The 16,948-nt window shown below is 54.8% G+C and overlaps 8 protein-coding genes; 2 read left to right on the top strand and 6 right to left on the bottom strand.

The window, feature by feature from the left end:
• Positions 1–2,984: 2,984 nt before the first annotated feature.
• On the bottom strand, positions 2,985–3,599 carry GSBLH_T00000646001 (uncharacterized protein; the record flags this gene model as incomplete). XM_013038883.1 has 1 exon in its annotated part: positions 2,985–3,599. One exon carries the CDS (start codon positions 3,597–3,599, stop codon positions 3,015–3,017), a length of 585 nt encoding a protein of 194 aa, XP_012894337.1. The 3' UTR covers positions 2,985–3,014.
• A 25-nt stretch (positions 3,600–3,624) lies between these two features.
• GSBLH_T00000647001 (Histone H4) lies at positions 3,625–3,970 on the top strand (the record flags this gene model as incomplete). XM_013038884.1 has 1 exon in its annotated part: positions 3,625–3,970. One exon carries the CDS (start codon positions 3,625–3,627, stop codon positions 3,934–3,936), a length of 312 nt encoding a protein of 103 aa, XP_012894338.1. The 3' UTR covers positions 3,937–3,970.
• Positions 3,971–3,972: 2 nt separating this feature from the next.
• Positions 3,973–5,029, bottom strand: GSBLH_T00000648001 (uncharacterized protein; the record flags this gene model as incomplete). The annotated part of the gene is made up of 8 exons (XM_013038885.1): positions 3,973–4,103; positions 4,137–4,275; positions 4,305–4,395; positions 4,429–4,568; positions 4,602–4,750; positions 4,786–4,857; positions 4,890–4,951; positions 4,983–5,029. The coding sequence occupies 8 exons, from the start codon at positions 5,027–5,029 to the stop codon at positions 3,973–3,975; spliced, it is 831 nt and encodes a 276-aa protein (XP_012894339.1).
• A 37-nt stretch (positions 5,030–5,066) lies between these two features.
• GSBLH_T00000649001 (uncharacterized protein) lies at positions 5,067–5,902 on the bottom strand (the record flags this gene model as incomplete). XM_013038886.1 has 5 exons in its annotated part: positions 5,067–5,359; positions 5,393–5,451; positions 5,484–5,544; positions 5,577–5,664; positions 5,698–5,902. The coding sequence occupies 5 exons, from the start codon at positions 5,900–5,902 to the stop codon at positions 5,080–5,082; spliced, it is 693 nt and encodes a 230-aa protein (XP_012894340.1). The 3' UTR covers positions 5,067–5,079.
• Positions 5,903–6,386: 484 nt separating this feature from the next.
• Positions 6,387–7,925, bottom strand: GSBLH_T00000650001 (uncharacterized protein; the record flags this gene model as incomplete). The annotated part of the gene is made up of 1 exon (XM_013038887.1): positions 6,387–7,925. One exon carries the CDS (start codon positions 7,923–7,925, stop codon positions 6,387–6,389), a length of 1,539 nt encoding a protein of 512 aa, XP_012894341.1.
• Positions 7,926–10,312: 2,387 nt separating this feature from the next.
• On the top strand, positions 10,313–11,872 carry GSBLH_T00000651001 (uncharacterized protein; the record flags this gene model as incomplete). XM_013038888.1 has 5 exons in its annotated part: positions 10,313–10,351; positions 10,381–10,794; positions 10,832–11,008; positions 11,040–11,380; positions 11,409–11,872. The coding sequence occupies 5 exons, from the start codon at positions 10,313–10,315 to the stop codon at positions 11,842–11,844; spliced, it is 1,407 nt and encodes a 468-aa protein (XP_012894342.1). The 3' UTR covers positions 11,845–11,872.
• Positions 11,873–14,448: 2,576 nt separating this feature from the next.
• On the bottom strand, positions 14,449–14,936 carry GSBLH_T00000652001 (uncharacterized protein; the record flags this gene model as incomplete). XM_013038889.1 has 2 exons in its annotated part: positions 14,761–14,936; positions 14,449–14,731 (listed from the first exon to the last, which is right to left on the bottom strand). The coding sequence occupies exons 1-2, from the start codon at positions 14,790–14,792 to the stop codon at positions 14,449–14,451; spliced, it is 315 nt and encodes a 104-aa protein (XP_012894343.1). The 5' UTR covers positions 14,793–14,936.
• A 679-nt stretch (positions 14,937–15,615) lies between these two features.
• Positions 15,616–16,919, bottom strand: GSBLH_T00000653001 (uncharacterized protein; the record flags this gene model as incomplete). Its single annotated transcript, XM_013038890.1, has 6 exons — positions 15,616–16,269; positions 16,305–16,537; positions 16,566–16,639; positions 16,671–16,741; positions 16,773–16,816; positions 16,847–16,919. The coding sequence occupies 6 exons, from the start codon at positions 16,917–16,919 to the stop codon at positions 15,616–15,618; spliced, it is 1,149 nt and encodes a 382-aa protein (XP_012894344.1).
• Between the last annotated feature and the right edge of the window lie 29 nt (positions 16,920–16,948).

Here is a 16,948-nt window from a genome sequence, read left to right on the forward strand (position 1 = left end):
AGGCGCCCAGCCGGCAGATCCGGCAGATCTGCGCGGTTCGGAAGATTTACGGGAAGCAGCAGTGCGAGAACGCGACGATCCCGCTGCTGCGCGACCGGTACTACGATGAATCGGGGAACGGTGGAAACGGAGGCGGGATGGGGATCCGCGTGCTGCTGCGCGTTCCGTTCTGCTTCGACCTCTCCGTGGTGTCGATGCAGCTTCGCATCGAGTGCGTGGACGGCTGCAAGGACGAGCGTCCGCGGATTATGACGCACACCTGCTCCACCGAGCGGCTCTGCCAATCCGGCAACGCCATCGCCATCACGTCTCCCGCCACGCTCTCGCCCAACGCCACCTATCACGTGTCCACGCGCGCCATCCCCGCTCGCTCGCTCCTCGCGATTCCTTCGCAGTGGTCCGTGCCGCTGGAGCTCGCGCCCGTTCGGCCAATCGTCGTGCAGCCGCGCCTCCAAGTCATCCCCAAATCCTCGCACGTGATTCGCCTCACGTGGGACGTGGAGGCCCAAGGCAGGCCGCTCGTCTTCGTCAACTTCTACATCTATGTGTATCTCTCCGCCCCGCACGAAACCACCTTCGATCCGCGGTATCTCCGCTTTATGGACTCCCAGATGCTCTGCCCCGGCTCGTCGTCCTGCGAGCGGCGAAGCCTGGCGATTCCGATCGCCAGCAAGGACTACCGCTACGTGTTCATTCTGCAGAGCGTCCCGATCGACGGGCAGAACGTGATCGCGAAGAACGTGTCGATCGCGTATCAAGTGCCTCGGCAGCCGAACGTGCTTTCGCTGGTCACCAACTTCGACGTCTTCGCGAATATCTCCTTCTCGCAGAGCAACATGGACGTTCTGGTGAACTGCTCCGTCTTCAACACGCATCGCCGCCTCATCAGCTCCTTCTCGGTCGCCGTGGACTACGGCGAAGTGGCCTGGTACGTCGTCAACGACCTCCAGCCCCAAACCAAATACTCCGCCATCTGCTGGGTGCGCGACGGGTTCATGGAGGCGCGCGAGTTCGACCTCTCGCTGCAGACGGTCAGCTTCGTGCCCGCCAACGCGTCCATGACGATCTTCCGCACCACCACGTCCTTCGTGATCGTGGATCTGACCGCGAACAAGCACGGCCGCTTCCACTGCATGGCGATGTACACCAACGACAAGGAAGACCTCAAGCAGTTCTCCATTTCCTTCATCGAGGAGAACGGCATCACGCTCGACTACCTCATCCCTCACCGCTCCGAGCACCTCTACATCCCGCTCCTCCACGGCGACGCCGCTCCCTTCCCGCCCGACGACGACGACCTCGACGACGACGACCTCAACGTCTACGTCATCTGCACCTACTTCCCCGTCGTGGGAAAGGTCCCGCAGATCTCCCAGGGCAAGATCATGCGTCTCCGCGGAAAATCCCCCACCGGTAGGTTCCACGTTTCCACTCGACGGCAGAGCTGTACTACCCGGAGATTCTGCTGCGCGACCCCCCGCTGGGCGCGACGAGCATCTACTCGCACAGCAACGTGACGCTGCGGTTCGCCACCACGGTCACCATCAAGCAGTCGCTCCGCTATTTCTTCCTGCTCGAGCCCATCGACGGACTCGGACCCACCTACCGACGCGTCCTCCTCCCCGCCAACCCTTCTTCGTCTCAGACTTTGACATCTTCGTCTCAGACTTTGACATCTTCGTCTCAGACGATGACATCTTCGTCTCAGACGATGACATCTTCGTCTCAGACGATGACATCTTCGTCATCTAAAATGACATCCTCATCCCAAATGACATCTTCGTCGTCTTCGTCTCCCACTTTGACATCTTCGCCACCCTCCACTCTGACTCCACCCGGCTCGGTCCTCGGGAGTTTCACTGCGTATGACCCGCTGTCGATTCGTCCGGAGGACTGCTGGATCGACCCTTTCAGCATCCGCTGTCCGCTTCCCCAGCTGGACTCGCGGATTCGCTACGGGCTCCGTCCCTCGCTCCCCGACATGATCGTCGATTCCCTCTCCGGGCACGCGCTTCCCCCAAACCAGCTTTCCCGCGGGAAATACCTCCTCGAGTTCACTGCCGTCGCCAGTACGTTCCACGTTTCCACGTTTCCACTAGGCGCGCCGCGCATCACCGCGCAGCTGCTTCGTCCCGCGGATATCGCCGCCGCCCCGCTCACCGCCGACCTGGTGGTGCGCTATTCCCGCGGGGATTTCGCGCCCACGGACGTGCCGCTTCTTTTGGCGCGCAGTTTTGGCGGGGTGGTGCTTCGCGCGCGATTGGGCGATGCGTGCGCCATCCTGTCCAGCGAGCCGTCGGGCGCGCTTTCCGTGACGATCCCCGTGGGGAAATGTCTGACGGCGCTGGAGCCGGACACCAACTACGAGGTGATCATCCCCGCGGGATGTTGGAGTCACGGGTCGAAGGAGTCGCCGTCGTCGGCGCGCTTCGCGTTCCACACGGTGGATTGTAAGGCAGGCGGAGGAGATGAGACGCAGCGAGCGAGCCGCCGACATTACTCGCGTCTGTGCCGAAAAGCGCGGAGACGCTCGTCTGGAGGCAGGAAGTGCGTCTGTCGTTCGATCGGCCGGTGAATCCGGGAAGCGGGAAGATTCATGTGGATGTGATCGATATGGTGAGGAACGCGCTGCTGTACGATTCGGTGGAGGAGGAAGCGGCAGCGGTGGTGAGGGGGACGGACGATCCGTTTGTGGTGAGTTTGGACATGAAGCGATTTCCGTTCTATCCGTATGCGCTGTTTAATGTAAGGAAGGGAGAAGAGCGGCTAAAATGCAGATTTCGTGGACGGGCGATGCCTTCAAAACGTTTTCCAATGTGAATGCAAAAGAGGGGTACGTGTTCTTCTACACTGTCGACGAAACCTGTGATCGGCATTTGCCGGCCGATTCGATGCAACCGCTCTTTTGTAACTATTATTATGATGGCACCAAGCGGTTTTGTCATTGCTCAGCACTTTTCTTGCCTTTTTGTTAACAAACAGAGTGAGGATGGTATTGACAAATACCAGATTTCTTACTTTTCGTTGCGGATGCGACGAGCCAGCTGCATATCTCTCGGCATGATCGTCACACGCTTGGCGTGGATGGCGCACAGGTTGGTATCTTCGAACAGAGAAACCAGGTAAGCCTCAGCAGCCTCCTGAAGAGCCATCACAGCGGAACTCTGGAAACGGAGATCGTTCTTGAAGTCCTGAGCCACCTCACGCACCAGTCTCTGGAAAGGCAGCTTGCGGATCAGAAGCTCAGTGCTCTTCTGATACTTGCGGATCTCACGCAGAGCCACAGTTCCGGGGCGATAACGATGGGGCTTCTTCACGGCTCCAGCGGTGGGCGAGCTCTTACGAGCGGCCTTGGTAGCCAATTGTTTACGAGGAACCTTTCCTCCAGTGCTTTTACGAGCAGTCTGCTTGGTACGAGCCATTGAAACACAAGTATTAAAACAATAATGACACTTTCTAAAATTGGAGGAACAGACAAAATTCTGCCGGTCCAAAAATGGAGCAAATGATTGGTGAAAATCAAATTGGCCAATCAAATGGGACAGCCATGTTCGAGTGGATTTTGTCAGATCGATCCAAGGTTGACAATCCTCATTCATTTCTTTACTGACAAACTAAATCGAAATGTCTGGACGTGGAAAAGGAGGAAAGGGACTTGGAAAGGGAGGAGCCAAGAGACATCGCAAGGTGATGCGTGATAACATTCTGGGTATTACGAAGCCCGCCATTCGTCGTCTGGCTCGCAGAGGAGGTGTCAAGCGTATCTCGGGTCTGATCTACGATGAAACCCGTTCTGTGCTGAAGACCTTCCTTGACGGAGTGGTTCGTGACGCTGTGACGTACACGGAGCACGCCAAGAGAAAGACTGTGACTGCCATGGACGTTGTGTACGCGCTGAAGAGACAGGGAAGAACTCTGTACGGTTTCGGCTACTAATCTGGTATTTTTGAATGCCATTCTCCGATTGCTTATTTATTTGTTGACACAAACACGACACACTTTCACACGCTTTGGAGCCGGTGTCATCGTTCGCTCGATCGGAGCAGCTCCCGATGTCCTCTGCGATCCCTCCGACGTGCGGAAAATACTTTCTTTCTTGAATGCTACACATCAGAAGCACCCACACGAGCGCGTACGATCCGAAATCACTCCTTCCGCGACCAGAAGCTTTCTTCGCTTCTGCGTTCGCTGCTGGAATTGCTGCCACGCGGACTGCTTGTTTTTGTAGTACTCGTTCTCCTCCTTCGCTTTCTTCTCTTTCTGCAACATGTACATCTTTGATGAAGCGATCTCCTCATCCTCACCTTTCGCTTCTTTAGATTCACCGTTTTCTTGTCGTCGGTTGGGAGAATGCGGAGATCGTCCGAAACAACGTCTTCCGTCTTGCCTGCCATTCTACAGCTGAAGAACACATCCACAGATATCCACTTCAGATCGGACTTGCGGACTTTGTCGTACGTATCAAACTTGGTGTAGCGAATGTTCACATCGTCGCCATTCACGCTCTCGATGATCGTGTCGTAGAAATTACCATCACCGTGGAAAATGACTCGACATTTCGTTCCTGGCTACAGAACAGAAAAAGGCAGGATCAGGAATACCTTGATATCCTTCTCAGGAAGACGATCTGCGACATCCCAGCGACTTGTAGGTTTGCGAATTTGAGACATATCGAGAACGGCCGACGAGTTGTAGCCAATATAAAACACAGTCACATCAATTTGGAATTCGTCAATCTTGTGAACAATCGCTAGAGAATGAGTTCTCTTTCAAATTATAGCTAACCAGGATAGTATTTATTATCCTCCTTGTATAGCGCCTCACAACGGTCACCGACCTTCCATTCGATGTAGTTTGCTGCAAAATGATGGCCACTCGTAGCAGAATACGATTTACTTTCTGCGGAATATTTGTAGTGACAGACTGCGCTTCTTTCGGTTTTTGGGTGTCTCTTCGACTGACTCCACGTCGAAGCCACTTACTTAGTCTCTCCAGATTCCTTTCGCAGCGAAATCACGTTCTCACTCATAATGAACGAAAGAAAAGTGTGTCCAAACAAACACCCAAACTATGCTTGTTTTATTTCTTATCTGTCTCTGCTTCTTTTCCCTTCTCCTTCTTAGCTCCCTCTTTACCCATCTTTTGTTTTTCATTCACCTTCTCTTTCTTCTCGGCTTCCTTTGCAGGCTCCTTCGCAGTCTCCGCTGCGCTTTTTGCTGTAGCCTTTGCTGTAGTCTTCGCTGTAGCCTTTGTTGTAGCCTTTGCCGCAGCCTTTGCCGCAGCCTTGGCAGCTTCGGCAGCGCGATTTGCTTTTCTTGCCTTACTCGTCACACGCTTTCCAATTTCAAAGAACTCGTCGCTACATTGTGAATCAGCTGCAATCAATTTTTACTAGTCGTCTGCATCTAGTTTTATATCGAGGAATGTGTGAGGTTTTGTCAGATAGGCTTCCTACACCATCAGAATGGAGCAACTCGACCCACCTTGCGAGTTTCTTCGATTAGTTTGTCCATTCCCTTCAAGTTTTTGTCGATAAGAGCAACTCTACAATCAACGACTCAAATCCGAAACGATACCTCTCAGCAAGTTTGTTATCAAACGCATGTCCCTTGGGCGACTTCGGGATCCAGGACTTGGCAGGCTTGTCCCATTCGGGATTCCACTCTAATTGTCACTCGCTCAACACAGAAATAGTACGAGCTTGGATTCCATTGATCGTTCCATAACGTAAACACTCTTTTCGAATGCGAGCGATTCTTCTTGCAGAAAGCTTCGGCTTTTGCCAGACGCCGTTCACCAACTGCGGCTTCATGGCTTTGGCAATCTGTTCCACAGCATAGTACTTGCTCATCCTTCCACCGAAAAGAGATTGTAAATCTCCTCCTCCCTCTCCACGGTCCATTGGGACCCGAGCCCCTCCTCCGCAGTCGATTCAAACAAACACTCCGAACATGTAGCAATTACATGACACTTAATTCACAGAGTCTACCCCTTCAATCTTGGCGATCGTCTCCTTTACATCGCTAATATCACTCTACTCCTCACCCTTCCCCTCTCTCCACCCTACCTCCTTCACATCATCCACATTCAGCGTTACCACGATTTTCTTCGCGTTCGAATCGAATTCCATCGATTTTATGCACTGCGCCATCCCCATTTCCTGCAGTTTCGAGCTGATCAGCACCTGGATCCTACCCTTCACCCCGTTTCCCCGTTTCTACCTTCCGAAATCCTCCTCTTCCTTCAATTTCACCACAAAATGCTCCTTTTTCTCCCGAATTTGCTTCGCCAGTTCCACAGCCTCCCCCGCGGAAGGCCGGTTCCGCGGGTCTTTCGCCATCATCCGCGTCACCAGGTCGAAGAACGCGTCGCTGACCGTTTCCTTGTCATGCTGAAACTCCCCCTGTCTGGCTCTCCCCAGAACCATGTAGCGTTCCGTCGTGGTCGCGAACGCGGGGAACATCATTTCGTACAGCACCATTCCCGCGGAAAACACATCGCTTTTGTAGTCGTAGGTGGAGTTGACCGCGAATTGTTCCGGCGACGCGTAGATTTGTGTTCCGATGCGCGTCGTCGTGGCGGAGCCGGATAAACTGGAGGGAAGCGAGGCGTCCGCGCGTTTCGCGGGGGAAACCGACTAGAGGTAACGTGGAAGAAAAGGTGGAAACGGGGTTGGCGTCGCTGAGGATGCGGGAGAGTCCGAAATCGCCGAGCCGGACGACTTTGTCTTCGCCGTAGAAAATGTTGGCGGGCTTCACGTCGCGGTGGATGACGTTTTTCCCGTGGATGTAGGTGAGCGCGTGGCAGAGCTGCACGCAGACGTCGAGGAGCTCGCGCTCGCGCACCACGCGCGCGGGGTCCTTGAGGTAGTTCTCCAGCGTGGTGCGCCCGCAGTAGGCCATCTGGATGTACAGCACCAGCGCGTACTGCTGCAGGAGGTCCGACAGCCCCGACGACGCGCTCGCAGCGCTCGCAGCGCTCGCAGCGCTCGCAGCGCTCGGCCGGCGCACGCGGCGGCGCACGCGCGGAACCCCAGAGGCAGCAGCGGTAGCAGTAGCGACAGGCGTGGAAGAGACCACGGCGGACTGGGAGTCGAGGGAAGGAGGCTGAGATTGGATGGATTGGATGGAGTTGGGCTGAGATTGGACGGATTGGACGGATTGGACGGGATCTTTGGAGTCGAGGGAAGGGTCGAGGGGCTCTTTGGATGGAAGAGAAAGCTGGGAGGGCGATCCCGGGGTGTGGGACGTGGAATAGGAATAAGAAGAAGAAGAAGCCGAGGAAGGAGAGAGCGAGGAACCGTTCGACGTTGAAGCAGACGAAGAAAAAGAAGAAGAAGATGATGATGAAGAAGAAGAAGACGCCGATCCCGATCCCGATTCCGAACCCGATTCCGAACCCGAACCCGATTCCGAAGAGGAATGGAAGGAACGCGACGCCGAATTCGAATCGAACTCCTCCTCCTCCGAGGACTCCGCGGTATCCAGCTTGAACGCGCTATTCGACAAGTACTCCACGCTGAACGTCAAGCGCGACGAATCGTCCTCGAACTGGAACGGGCAGAACGATCCCTCGCCCAACGCCAAGCTCCCCGCCCCCGAGCCGTTCGCCAGCTCGCTGCTGGTCTCCTCGCAGGTCGACAGCACGCCGCCCTCCGTCCCCAGCGTGTTCGTCAGCAGGAACTCCTGCGTGATGAGCGACTTCTCGGTGAGGTCCTCGGTGGTTTCCTCGGTTCCCCGCAGCTCCGCGGGCATTTTATCCAGCTCCACCTGCTCCACCCACGCGTTGTAGAACCGCACGATGTTCACGTCGTCGAACTTCGCCAGCAGCTTCACCTCCCGCAGCACGCGCTGCGTGTGCTCGCCCTCCAGTCCTCCGCGCGTCAGATTCACCTTCTTCACCGCGTAGTCGATCCCGTCGATCATCTTATTGCACAGAAACACCGCGCCGAACCCGCCTCGCCCGATCAGTTCCTTCTCCTACGCCTCGCCGCGCCTCCAAATCCCCACCTCGAAGTCCTGGTGGTACAGTCCCGTGCACACCGGGATCGCTCCGCCCGACAGATGAATCACGTGCAGCGACGCCATGTCCGGCGACGGCGACGGCGACGGCGACAGCGGCGGCGGCGGTGTAGCGACCTCGCGGAACGACACGGGAATGGCGGCCTCCCCCGCGGTTTCCTTGGGGAGATAGCGCTGCAGGAGCCACGTGGCCCAGCGGTAGAGGAGGTAGAAGAGGAAGACGCAGCCGAGCATGGCGAGCAGAATCACGGAGTCGTGCCCGAAGCTGTGGTCGCGGGGACGGCCGTGGTACAGCGGGAGCGAGGGAAAGCCCTCGGAGAGATTGCTCTTCGTGATCGGCCACACGTCCGACGACGTAACGCCCTTCGCGGGGATCCGGTCGATCTCTTCCGCGGGGAGCGACGAGAGGAGCGGGAGCTGCGGGTGGTTCCCCACGGGGGAGAAGAGCAGCGCGAGCAGCACGTGGTTGTCGACCTGCTGGTCGCCCCCCGGGAGGAGTTTCACGCCATCGGAAATAACTCCCTGATCCGCGGTGAGGGATCGGGAGTTTCGGATGAACACGAAGGAGTCGTTGAAGGCGAAATAGCCCTGGATGAGCATGTTGGGGAAGGTGGTGGTCCAGAGTTCCGAGCCGTCGAGGCCCAGCGCCTGCACGGAGAAGGCATCGGTGAAGATGAGGTCGGAGATGTGCGCCACTTCGTCGATGTGCCGGATCTGCATGGAAGGAGAAACGGAGAAGTACCACGTCGTTGCTGAATTGGAGGAGAATGGTGGTCGTGGTGAGGTTCCAGAACTCATAGCCGCGGTTGCTGAAGCAGTTGACGCCTTTGTCGATGCGGATCACGCGGATTTCGGAGAGAGAAGAGATGAACTATATGGATGAATGGAATGCTTAAAAAGAAATATACGTCCATATCGGGAGACGTGGAGGAACCGGGAGAGGAACGCTTGCCTGTGAGGGCGTCGAGCGAAATGAACGAACTCTTCTTGGAACCCAAAAAGATGATCGACGAGTCATCTGACAGATTAGCACACCCAATGAAGGAAAGAAGTACTGTTCGGACCAGGAATGTCCACGGAAATCGTGTCCTTGTTGATAATGTTATCGATTGAATGTTGAAACACGTTAAATTTACCATCTACACGAGGAATCAAAATGTAGCCATCCAGAGTAACCAGAATTTCATTGAACGGTCTATTTACATGTGCTACAAATAATCGAATTCGACCGCGCCTACCTTGTAAAGAAGTTGCATTCCCAGAACTCCCGTAAGGTTCGGGAGGAGGGGGCGCGTCAGTCACACGCATCAACTTGTCACTGATCTTTCGTGCCCAGAGGATTTTCCCGTTGTCTGAGTCGAGAGCATACAATACGCCCTCTAGATCAACGAGATACACTCCAGGATATTTCTTAAACGGGATAATGTTGTTTGGAGCTCCCTCGCCGACCACTTCCTCGTAGTCGTACTGGGCATCTTCTAGCACGACGTCGTCTTCCTCAAAATAATCAATGTCATTATTTATTTCATAATCATATTCTTCTACGTCAAATCTCTCCACACTCAAAGCAAACGAGAGTAGGAGAGAAAGCAAGAGTGCTCGATTGGCTATAACTCTCGCCAACTTCATTATTTTATATATAAAGGGCTAATAGAGAGACCTTAAGACTATAAAGAAGAACATACAAAGAATGCATGCGCAGTGGTTCTTGATTATCAAGAAACTAGAGTTTTCAACCACCCTAGAACTATGGAATGAAGATATGTTCTCATGGATCACGAAAGAGTCATACGCCAGATTTCGTTGCGAAACGACTTCAGTCACCATCATCTGCAGGCTCGGTCCCAACGGGTCTACCGAGAGCAGAAAATAGAGATAGGAAATTTTCCCAGCCGAATTTAACGATCTAGATTTATATTGATAAGGAGGCGTTTCAATATTTCCACTTTCAAAAACACTTATTCATCAAGGATGGAGAATCAACAAGCCGAAGTAAGGGATATTACAGATCTTGTTATGCTAGCAAATGACAAAATGCCAGGTCTGCAAACAAGCCTGTGATGAAAACGTGCTCGTCCTTTGTGATGGATGTGATAATGCCTATCATACCTACTGCATGGTATATTTTTCGTATGGTTGTGTGACTCATCTAGTCTGGTTGCGAATGTTGCGGAAAGGTTCCTAACAAACAATTCAAGAAGGTAGCGGAGGTTCCTGAGGGTGCCTGGTATTGCAAGCACTGCAGAGATCGCCTTCCGTCTCTTGCCAAAGGACAGAAGCCCATAAGCCTCATGTACGGCTGGGGAAATAATTCTTCTGGATGTGTACGTGTGCACAGCTCGTGTGAGCGCTAGTTAAGTTCGGGATTAGAAAAGAAGTTGATTACGACTCCAACCCCCCTGAAGGACGTGGAGGCCACCGAAGTTGTCGACATCGCAGTGGGCGACGTACAGTTCCTCGCTCTTTTCAATGGCAGGAAATCTCCGTTCTGCTGGACGCCTCGGGCGGCGTCTACACGTGCGGCAACGGCATTAACGGGGATCTGGGCCATTCGGACATCGTGCACGAGAGTCTGGACCACTTCCGTCGCGTGGAGCATTTCCAGAGTTCGAAGATAAGCAAGGGCGAAGGCCCGATCGTGAAGATCTTCTGCCGTGCGGACAACGTTCTCGCTCTGACGCGCAACGGCCATCTGTACGGCTGGGGCGGCAACGCGCAGGGCGAATTAGGTCACATGGACTACAAGGTGAAACGCCTCCCCAAGAAGAACAGCGTAGCTCTCTCCTTTTATTTTCTCCTCACCCTTCCAGGCGTTCCGCGAGATGAACGTGCAGGTGCGGGACATCGCGATGGGCAATCACCACACGCTGGTCCTGGGCGACGACAACGTCGTGTACGCCATGGGCGAGAACACGCACCGCCAGCTCGGCGTCTCCAACAACTCCCTCGAGTGGACGCCCAAGCGGCTCTGCCAGGAGTGGAAGCACGTGGGTTTCTCCGTTTCCACGTTCCGCGTAGGACCGAACCGTCGTGGAGGAGCCGGACTTCCCCGGGCCGGTGACGCGCGTCTTCGCTGGCGGCAATTCCAGCTGCTGCGTGGACCGCAAGGGACTCTGGTACTTCTGGGGCGCCGACATGCTCCGCCTCGCCCCCGCGGGAACCGAGGCCGCCGTCTCCTTCCTCCCCGCGCACTCCACGATCCCCTACCCGCTCGCCACCGACGTCTTCGCCAAGATCCCCGCGGTAAAGGACCTCGCCTTCGGCTTGGCCCACTGCCTTCTTCTGGACGCCGACGGCGCCGTCTTTGCCGCGGGGGACAACGCCAAGGGGCAGCTCGGCCTCCCGGGCGTTTCCTTCACGTGGGAACCGGGCGGGCGTTTCATGTAGAGGGGAGTTCCGGAAGGTGGACGTCCCCGCGGGAATGGAGGGCGTGTTCGCGTTCGACGGGGTCAGCGGGTGCTTCGGTCCCCGCGGGTTGTACATGTGGGGCGACGGCGCGACGCGGCTGATCCCCGCGGAAGAGGGCTGCGTGAAGACGCCGAAGAAAATCGCGGGAATCGAGGGCGTGAAGCGCGTGCGCATCAGCGGAACGCACGTGCTCGTGCTCTGCAAGCCGTCCGATGAAACGGTCGACGAAACGGTCGACGAAACGGCCAAGCAGCCATCCGAAGAAGGAAAAGAAAAAGAAAAAGAAGCGAATCAGCCGAAGGAAGAGGCGCAGAACGCGAAGGCGGCGGAGGAGAGCGCGAAACGGGATCGCGAAGAGCGGACGGAGGCGGACGCGGGCGAGAGCGAGGCGAAGAAGCTCGAGATCGGCGCGTAGCTCGGGAATTTTCGATTTTGTTTTCTTGGATGAGTTTGTGGGAAACAGTAAAGAGAAAAGGAGGATTGTGTGTGAATCAAACAGAGAAAATATTAAAAAAAGAGGAGAAACAACGAATGAAAGAAAGGAATTGAATGAATGAATGAATGAATGAATGAATGAATGAATGAATGAGTCATTGAATCATTGAATGAATCGGAAAGATTCAATCAAAGCAGCATTCAATTCATTCATTCAATTCACTCATTCAATTCATTCGATTCATCGACTAAATCACACAACCAAACAGAGAACATTCAGCTTCCAGCTTCCAGCTACACCTTGAACCCAGCCATTCCATTCCATCCTTCACGGCTCCATCCACGGACTCTTCGCTTCGCCTTCCCATTCTTCCCCGTCCCTCATGCTGCTCAGACTCGCCACCACCATCGCATCCAGCATCGCTCCGCGCAGATCCCTCGACAAACACCACCGAATTCCGCACCGCGGGGAAGTCAGCCTTTCCACCCACTCCTTGATCACGCCGTTCACCGTTTCCACCGTTTCCACCGTTTCCACAGCCTCATCCATTCGATCTCCCGCGGTTTTCCCCGCGAAATCGCGCCATTTGACCAGCCATCGGAGCGTTTCGCGCAGCGTCGCCGTCGTCAGCCCGGAAACCGCGGTTCTGTTCGCATCCGCGCAGCGCGTTTCCAGCAGATCCACGATTTCCTACCCGTCAACGCGATCCATCGCTTCCACCCGCGCAACGCCGCGGATTCCCGCGATTTCGACGCCGATCGCGCAGCCCTCCATCCGACGCAGGCGAAGCAGCAGCCCGCCCAATCTACTCCACATCCCCGCGGGAACCCTACTCCACGTAGAACCTCGCCTCCGTTTCCACGGTTCCACGATCCTTGGAACACAAATCACTATCCAGCCAGCCGTTTTCCCGCGGTAAACGCGATTCCAGCGTTTCCCATGGGAGTTTCCCCATTATCTACGTTTCCACGGTTTCCACGTTTCTACCTCGATCCATCTGCATCCCTCCAGAACCGCGGTTTCGTCCAACACGTCGCAGAGAACATTCCAAAACATTCCCGCGCGTTCCTCCACTTCCCCCGCGGTTATCAGCAACGCCCGGCAACTTGCCGCCAAATTTTCTTCGTCTTGGCGGGCGTTTCGCTGTAGAAAGCGCGCGAACCAGGCGAAGAAAAGCCGCTGCAGCGACGGTTTCTGCGAACGCACTTTTCCCGCCAATCCGCGAAGCGACGTTTCGAAACTCCCGCCACTTTGCTTGAAACTCCCCCAGGAATTCCCCGCGATTTCGATTAGAATTCGGAGCGCCGCGTCGTCGCCCAAAAACGGCAAATAAACGAACGGAATTTCCGAGTCGTCCCGCGGTAAAAGCGCCCTTAAATAGTGTTCCATCGCTTCCTGCCAGTCCACGTGACTCGAAACCCCCGCGAGCGTTTCGGGAACGGCGTATCCCGCGGTTAAATCGCCCAGCCGATCCAGTAATAGTGTCGCGTGGCACACAAATCGCTTCGCGTCCAGCCATCCCCGCGGTTCTTTGATCTCCTCCACCAGCTCTGCCCAACATTCCCGCGACTTCGTCAGAACCGCGGCAATCCCTTTCCCCGCGAAACTCCCGAGCGTTTCCCAGCGTTTGGCGATTTGCCGCGCTTCGGCGCAGAGCGAAGAAATCTTCTCCTTCGCTTCGAACACCGTGAACAGACGCAAAATGCATGTCGTCGCGCCCCACATCGCATCGCTCACCGATTCCAACGTGTCGCCATCATGCGCATCGGCATGGCCGATCTCTCTCTGTAGCTCGAGAATGTGCCGCAGATCGTCGACCGTCTCGGCGGTGTGGAGGGAAAAGAGCAGCCGCTCGGTGGCGTCGTCGGATGCAAATGAGCGGCAAATGCGTTGAAAGGATTGGCGCGTGGATTCGTCCGCGATGGCGCCTTGCAGGGAGCAGCGACGCCAATGGAAATTGTAGTGCTCGAACAGGGAGTCCCAGTCCTCGTGCGAACCAACCGACGGATCGTCGAACGCTCCGCAGCGGAAGGCATTGTACATGAGGTGGATCAGATTCGATTCGTCCTCCGGCGTGGAGTCCGAGGAGCGTTGAAAGAGCGAATGGAAGCTGAGAGTGCTGCTTTGGGAGGGGTCCGAGAAGAATGTGATGGGAGATGTTTTCTTTCTCATTTTCTATATAGAAAGTGGAACGCACATGAGACTTGAAGCCAATTTTGAATCGCCGACCAGTAAAGAAACTCAGAGTTCGTACTCAGGGAATCCACTCCTTCCTAACAGTCCAATCCTTTTCCAAATCATACGCTATTTTCCTTCTTATCAGAATCGGACAAATTTAATTCATAGATCAAGAGTTCTACCAACTCTTTCAATAAGGACCTGAACCATTCACTTTTAATACGAAATACACATACCAAAAATATTCTTCCGATTGTATCTCCAGAACTGCGCTCGAATCATAAGAAGCCGACGCCGGTGTCAGAGACGACTCGACTTGACTTCTCCGTGTTTCACAGATCGACTACACTCTGATTCCAGCTCCCATTCTCTACTTCATACTCCTGAAGGATGTACAACAATCCGTCAAAGGAGCGAACGTCTGCAGCCTGCAGTCGGCTTGCAAAGCCGCTCAGGATGTAATGATCGAACTGCATGACTAAACTCTGCTTTCGAACTGCAAAATAATTGTCTCTCTCGATTGTTTCGAAACAAACAAATGCATCTACGAATGGCAAAATCGGGGAATTCAGCGACATCAAGTTCTCTCTCATTCTTAAACTCGGCGTGATCAATCTTTGACATTGGTGATCCGGTCTGCATCAACCACGTTTTCATCGAATCGATGTTCTCTTTGGCCCCCTGCATTCTACAACACAACAGTGTAAGCTTGCTTACACTCCGGTTACCGTTCCCTGCGGCGTATTCATGCACCATCCGACCAATTTCAGCCGAGTAGCCTCACTCTGTGTGAATTTGCGGAAATACACTCCTGCGATTAACGGCGATCTAAATTCCTGCCTTGCACTCTTCCAAAGACTTCGAAATCTACGCTCAACAACCTAGAGAGGGACATTTGTTTGTGAGAAAATAATAAGAATAGAAATAAAAAGTCATAGAGAAAAAAAGAAGGTCCCACCGAGATTTGAACTCGGATTGCAGGATTCAGAGTCCTGAGTGCTAACCATTACACCATGGGACCGCTACATTTCCTTTCTCAAACAACTTTATAAAAATACGATTTACTTTGGAGTGTTGGTTGTAATCGCTTCTAACATGCCCATTACAGAGAACACGTCCTTCTGCACCTGAATTTCCTCGTCCAAAATCTGCTCCAGCTTCACCAGCTGCGAGTCCGTCAGCGAATTCTTCCCGATGTTTTCTCCGTGATGATCTGCGCATTACCCCTCTCTTTCCCTCCGCCTACTCAAAATCTCTTCCGCCACGGTTGTTAGAATGTCGGTGTACTTCGGGTCCACGATATAGTACGACACGAACGAAATCAGCGGCTCCAACTCCTTATCCGTCCTACGCATTACCACGTTTCCACGTTTCCACCTTCCACGAATCGCGGTTTTGAGATCTCCGCGCGTCCTTAACTCCTCCAACACCGCCACGATGTCCTTCACGTTCCTCCCCTACATCGCAACCCGCGGTTAATCCCCACTTCCAGCACCGCGTTCAGCGCCTTTTTATACTCGAATTTCCGCAAATAGCGGTTCCACTTCGACTGGTGAACCCTCTTTCCCGCGGTTATCTCCACCTTCTTCGCCTCCAGCTCGGGGTCCACGCGTTTGCTCCGGTACACCACACGCGCCAGCAGCGCGCCGGGCGCCAGCGCGGGCGTTTCCTCCGCCTTCTCCACGTGCTCCCGCACCCGCGTGGACAGGATTCCCGCGGAAGTGCCGACGGCCATGACGTTGGAGGGCTAGGCTTGACAGTCCCGCGGGGAAGTACGGAAACGGCGACGGAGAGAACGGGGTCGGGGAACTTGAAGTTGTGGGTGACTTTGAAGGTCGTGGGATCCACCACGCGCACCGAGCCGTCCAGCGAGGCCGACAAAAACCGCGGGGCCGGGAACGAATCGCTGCGATACGACGCCAGACACGTGACCTGCTTCTGGTGGTAGTTCAGCGTCGCCAGCTCTCTACGCCTGAAATCGCCCCGATTTCTGGACTTTCCGCTGTTGAGCAGGTCGAAAACGTGCAGCTCCGCCTCGCTGGCGGCCACGACCACCGACGCGCTGAGCTGCAGCACGCAGCCCACCGCGTGAGGCGTCGCCAGGGACAGCACGCACGCCTCCGAGGGGGCCACGCGGCGGTCCCACAGCTTCACGCAGCCGTCGAAACCCCCGCTCAGGAAGCAGTCGCTCTGCGTGGACGCCACGCTCAGCGCGCGCACGTAGTCCTGGAGATGAGATGAGACATGATGACCGCGGATACCGTGTGGCCCTCGTACGTGTTCACCACCATGTTCGTAGGGATGTCGTACAGACAGATCGTCTTGTCGTCGCTCCCGGAAAGCAGCTGCGTCGTCGAGAAAAAGTCCACCGCGTGCACCGCAGAGCTGTGAGGCTGCGCCTGGCGCAGCATCGTCTTCGTCTCCACGTCGAACAGCTTGATGTTGCCCTTCTCGTCGCCCGCCGTCAGAAGCTTCCCGTCGTGACGGAAATTGCCTGCTTCGAAGACCACTCGCAGATCTACCGGAATACGCGATATCCATGAAGCGAGAGAAGCTCTTGATCTTCTGACGCGTTTCGCCGGAGAATAAAATGACACTAGAGGGAAAACGGAAGACGCGCGCCCTACTTGGTTCCAGAGGAAACAGCGAAGTGGTACGGCGATAGGGGAGAGAACGAAATATGATTTACAGGACCACTCTACACATCGTGGAAAACTGTGAATGCCTACCAGTTTTGTTTCATTTATGTTTCGGAATGACTTCCACCATATGTCTATCCGTGAATGCGCTTCCCATTTCTCACTTTCCGAAGTTTTCGCAGAACGCGCAGTAGGTACACTCTTTGGTACAATTGGCTTGAATTCAATTCCAGACATTTCAAAGAAGCGTCTACTGTAGAAGGGAA

This window comes from Blastocystis hominis (assembly GCF_000151665.1).
Source record: "Blastocystis hominis, Singapore isolate B (sub-type 7) whole genome shotgun sequence assembly, scaffold_0".
In the NCBI taxonomy this organism is placed as follows: Eukaryota; class Bigyra; order Opalinata; family Blastocystidae; genus Blastocystis; species Blastocystis hominis.